A 5,718-nucleotide genomic window follows, 5' to 3' on the forward strand; every position below is an offset into this window, starting at 1 on the left:
AAGTAGATGTAAATAAAAGTATTTTGTATAAGAACTATTTGAGTGTTTTAACGAATCCATAGAATAAATTGTAGAAAAAAATGAAATAAACAGAGATTACCCAACTCCTTTTTTATGAAGTTTGTTGCCATATATGCCAGACTGTTTCTTTACTGAGAGGTTTAGGGTCTTATATGTTGATTGAACATTGGAACAAAATAAACGTAATTAAAAAAAACTTTTGAAAGAGTTTCAACCGCTGGATAAACCTCCCACAATTAGACAAAAACCTAAACAGAAGTAGTAAAAAATATTGTAAAAGCTACACAATCATCAGAAAGAAGACACAAGCATGAGAGCACAAAGCAAGCTTTTATTTTTTTTTGCATTAGTCAAACTAAAAGTAGTAGTTTTCCACACAGTAACTGTGTTTCAACGCTCTAAAAAAAAAGTGTTAAACCTTTGACTTATTTATTGCACTCAAGTTACTCGTCACAAAGAAAATCAAGAGGAGAAAAAGTTTGCTAATTTGTAGTTGATCTAAAGCGCCGTCGTCTTCATGGAGTGAGTAGGAGGCAAACGGATCCAGATGCTTTAGTTGCACTTCTCCTCCAGCACCGTCATTTCCTTGAGCCATGGGCGGCTCCACACGCTGAACTTGCACTGGTAGGGCTGCAAGAAGAGGTTTGAGAATCCGTCTTCAAACAGGAAAACATTTCCCAACAGAATTTCCACACCGATCCCTCCCTCTGCCATTTAAAGGGCTTATATCCTTCTTTTCTTAAGCCTTTTCAGATTGAACTTTAACCATATTTATGATAGTATCTACAGGAATTTCTAATAGTATCTACATTATAGAACCATTTTAATGAAATATTAGTTATTTTCGCCGCTAATTTTTCTCTTGACTTTATCTCTAAAGCTCCGCCTTTCTCTACTTGTCATCCTAGAGGCGGCCTCGGCAGCGTGTCTGCGTTTCTCCAACGAAAACAAACAACATCCGAACTTTAGCAAAAAACGGATGTGCATACTGTGCACACAAAAGGAAAGTGCTAAGTCGATCATCGCTAGCTCCACGGAGAAAGTGTGTGTTAGCCTGGGGGTGGGGCTGGCAGTGCAGACTCTTCCTGGAAGGGGCGGTTCCTCACTTTGTGACATCACAATGTGAGGAACCACTTGTTTTCGTGGATTTAGAGGGGCTGGTGCTCAGAGCTGGTTTTGGAATTGGCATTATAAAACATGTACAAGCTAAAAACGTTACTCATACAAGATTATAGGCCCTTTAAAAGAAGACTTCAGAGAGCCATTGGTTTACCTGGGCCTGAGCCGGGTCTTCTGGGATGATGCATTCTTCACCTGCGCCGTTCTTCCTGCAGAGGGTTCTGGCCATTTTGACAGTGATGATGTACTTGATGCCAGCAACCACCTGGAAGTATGTGGGAAAAATGATCAGTTTGAATTACTAATTTAAATACAACAGTAAAAACCACATGATCTAACAGGAATAAGAAGCAGAAAGGGGCTTATTATGTGTTTTTATGTATTAAACAGCTATAAATAAGATGAAGGGTAAGCCTGTGCTGCAAAAACCAAAATCTGTTGAGTTTTTTTCTTTTTTTTCTGAATCTGGGCGGACGTTCAGACAAAGTAAAGCCTGAGCGGGTCAGGGCATGATTACCACAGTTATGTAACTGCTGAGTGGCCAGGAAAGATGCTGCCACGAGAATTCCTGCTTCCAAAATCAGATTATTACTGCTTTATGCATTTAATGGACACACATTGAACAACAGAGTCTGTGTTTCACCGGGAATCATTATTTTAACTGCCTCGAAAGGGATTTGCTTTAATCCGATCGTATAAAAATGACAAACTTTGCAGGTTTTAAAGTTTTACCGACCTGTTTCTGCACCTTGACCACTTCTGCAACCTGACGCAGGTACATGTCGTTGAGCCCGAAGTTGTGTCGCTCCACGGCGAAATTCAGAGCCTTTTTAGCCCCCTCGTCGTTGATGTCCCCGTCACTGACTCCCCCCACCAAGACGCCGGTTCCAACGGCGAAAGTGGCCGCTAGAAGAAGAAAAACAACCTTCCACATTTTAGCCCTTCTGTTGTCTCTCCTTTCTGCCTTCCTGTAAACTAGCAAAAACAAAAATAATCGGGTCTGCGTTGCCCCCTCTTTATATAGGTTTCACTCTCACATCAAAAGGGGAGGGGCTTCGTCCCCGCCAATCAGCAATCTCTACTTTTGGGGGGGGGGGGGGAGGACAAAAAAACAAGATGGCCGCTCCTTTATTGTTTTAGGTGACATTCTTTGGTGGCACTTTTCTTTCTTTTTTTTTTGTTTTTTAAATTACGGTACACTTTTAAGACTGTAAAAATACATTCAGCTAATTTGAAGCAGCTTATTTTTAATTGGCAAAAAACTATATAGTTATATATTACATATATATATAAATATATAGAAAATGTTTTTCCGTAAGTGTTTATATGTGCTCAATTTCTTCTAATTTGAGGAGAATGTCACTGAAAGTCCCTCTCCAATCATTAAAAAAAACTATTTTCTTTCGTCATGATTATTCAGTTTTTAGCCAAATCCAAGACTGTGTCATTATTATCTGCATGTTTATCCTGCAGACAGTAATAACCAACCGCTGACTAATGTTTAGGCACGTAAGCACAGATGACAAAGACTCATGAAAGACCTTAAGCATTAATTTCTGGATGAAGTGTTTTATTTGTCAAAGGCGTTTTAGTTTTGAACTGATAGTACTTTGAGAGCTTTTTTGTTTTTATTTTAAATTTCTAAAGGCAGGTTTGAAGACAGCAGGATCTCTTTATCTTCTAGTGGCACTTTGCTTCTAGTAGCTGCCAATCATTAAGCCATGGACGACTCCACACAACGAATTTGCAACGGTAAATCTGAAAGGCAAGAAACAGAAGTCAACTTTTGTGCAGACAAACATGAGCATTTGCTGGTTCTAAAGCATTTTAAATAAAATTAAAAAGAAAAAATTGTAAAATGGAGTTTATTTTTTTAAAACAAAAACTACCTTAACTAGAGCTGGATTTGTAATGGAGCACAATCCAATAACGCTGTCCTTCCTGCACAGGGTTCTTGCGATGCGCACAGTTATAATGTACACGTAACCCTCCACCGCCTGCTGGAGACAAAGAAAACAAAGTTCTGTCATTCGCCGCAATAATAATGAAGGAAAATTTAAAATGGAAAGGTCCTCCAAATTTAACAATGACATTGATTTAAAAAAATCTTCACCTGCAGTGCTAGTATGACCTATCGGCAGGTCGCATTGGAAAATTGTTGACAAAAATGCAGACTACAGTTATTAGTCTGTTCAAACTTTGCATATAAACAGTAAATGGAAAACAGTTAAAAAATTAAAGATAAGTTAATTTCCTGAGAGCTAAACAGATAGAACAGAGTTTTAAGTTTGGGGGATTTGATCAAATCACATTTTTCTGCAGGGTTTATGATCCAAATATGACCTACCTGTCCTTGAACTTTGATCACCTCCACCACTTTGTACAGGTAATCGTCACCAGAGCCCCTATTGTATTCATCCATAGCATGGCTCAGAGCAATTTTGGCTCCTTTGTCGTTGACGTCTACATCCGTCAAACCTCCTGGGACTTGACCAAAGCCGACAGCAAACAGGGCTGTGAGAAAAAGAAATGCAAAGTTCCACATCCTTGTTCCTGAGACGTTGGCAAAGAACTGGACGAATAACCTTGACGCTGATCCCTTTTTATACACGCTGCCAAATCACACAACGGTCACAACCTGCACTTGTTATTTTCAAAAAAACAACATGTCAAGAATCTTATCAAAATTCATTTGACATTGTGTTATAGTATCTGTCTGTTTCTAAGAAAAATGTCAGCAAACATAGATGTTCAGGAAAACTGATAAATCTAGTCCAACAATAAGAGGATATTAAAGATTCAGATTAGTCTCTAACAGGAAAATTAATTCTCAGAAAAATGCCCCTGGAAAAGCAGTGGTGTTAAAATCTCATCCCAGTAAAAACACTTTTGTCCTTTATTATTCTACGAAAACTATAAGAAACCTCTTCATCTTCTCATTTGCTTATTTCACACAGATATTTCTAACGATGTCAGAGTATGAGGAAATCTCCTTCAGCTTTGATCTAAATCAAAAGCAAATAAATCTTTATGTATATAGCACTTTTAATAGGAAACCTAACACAAAAAAGTGCTATGTTTCTCACATGCACATGCACCCACAATGGGGGCATTGACGCCTCCAGGTGCTGCAGGTTTTTGGGTCGTAAGGCCCAAAGAGGGTCGTAGGCTAGAGCGGCTGCAACTGAGGAACACAGGTTCGCCTAAAGCTACGATCACACTCAGCAACATGCGTTCTTTGTTTCTCTGAAACAAACTTGTTTTCCTCATCTGGAGAAAAACATGTGGTAAGAGGTGAACTTTGCCTCAGAAAAGATGCTTTTGTAGCAGCAGAGCGAGGTCAGTGCAGCGTCTGATGCTGCAATCCGGGCGGTTGCGTTTGATGCCACCCTCAGCAATAAAAACTGCTGAGCAGCATTTATGGCTGGACTCAACCTTCAAGCAGCCTGAGGCTGTGCCAGAGAGGTCCAGTTCGACACGGCAACAATTTTATTTAACCAGTAGCATCATTCAGTAGGGATTCGAGGAGACGTCAAATCATGTGACAGATGGAAACATGGCCTCGTTACCTCACGTCACTTGTCGAGTCTGTCAACGGTCGAGCTGTTTAAACGGAATGGGTCTGGCACTTTAGGCCGGCCTTATAACGGACCAACCATTGCTGCCAGTGTGGGTTCATGGTTGTGATGGAAATCCCGGCTCTTCTTGGAGATTCCTCTGTTTTGGATCGGCTCACTACAAACAGCCTCTTTCGGCTCACAAACGTCTCCTTAGGTATTTGCTTTATTTAATATCAACAATATATGACTATGCACAAAATGAATAAATAACATAAAAAATGTGTTTTCATTCATGCAAGTGTATAATATGTATTCTGTCATTTATTCATTCCAGATAAAAGTAACAAATAAAGGATAAAACAAAACCAGCTGTTTACTATTCAACTTTTCACTCTAAAGGTTGTTTTTACCAAATGTGTCAACTTTGAGGAGCTGATCTGGTTTCTTCTGTATTGACCTGTTCTAGAGAAGATTCTTTCAGGTGTCAATACAGGTTGGTTGTGGAGCTGATTTGTATTATTTAATTATTGTCTTTTGTGATCTTTTATTGTCAATAATAGTCCATCGGTTCTGTATTTTACTTCTTTTCCCAGTACTGTAACTCGTTTTCTTTGCTTCACGTTTTTGTGTTGCTGTAGTTTCTTATCTGAAGCCAATATTAGTATGCAACACATCAAATAGCTGTTCACCCCATGATCCAGATTAAATGACAATTACACACCTTTAATTAAACATTTCGACAAACATCGACTGAGCTTAAAATCTCCTTTGAGTCATGAGGTTTTGACTGCATGTGTGTTCTGATGTATCAATGACAGACAACCAGCAGATGTCACTATTTCTACCTAAAATGATCCAAGCAGAGTGTCAATCTCAGCCCAGTTGGATTTGAGTTGGTCAGTGCTTCATAAAGGGTCGATTTGGCCGGTCCAAAACTCTCCACTGATAGAAGCAACAGCAGATATTTTAATTGGAGTTTGTATTAGTCAAGGAACAACAAAGATGTGGAAATTTCCTT

At 39.1% G+C, this 5,718-nt stretch overlaps 1 protein-coding gene across 1 annotated transcript; it reads right to left on the reverse strand.

The window, feature by feature from the left end:
• Positions 1–332: 332 nt before the first annotated feature.
• Positions 333–3,718, reverse strand: LOC101165252 (cystatin-C). The gene is made up of 5 exons (XM_004077465.5): positions 3,488–3,718; positions 3,030–3,140; positions 1,877–2,898; positions 1,295–1,405; positions 333–651 (listed from the first exon to the last, which is right to left on the reverse strand). Exons 3-5 carry the CDS (start codon positions 2,072–2,074, stop codon positions 574–576), a joined length of 387 nt encoding a protein of 128 aa, XP_004077513.1. The 5' UTR covers positions 2,075–2,898; positions 3,030–3,140; positions 3,488–3,718; the 3' UTR covers positions 333–573.
• Between the last annotated feature and the right edge of the window lie 2,000 nt (positions 3,719–5,718).

This window comes from Oryzias latipes, chromosome 15 (assembly GCF_053564925.1).
Source record: "Oryzias latipes strain Hd-rR chromosome 15, Olatipes_Hd-rR_3.1".
NCBI lineage: Eukaryota > Metazoa > Chordata > Actinopteri > Beloniformes > Adrianichthyidae > Oryzias > Oryzias latipes.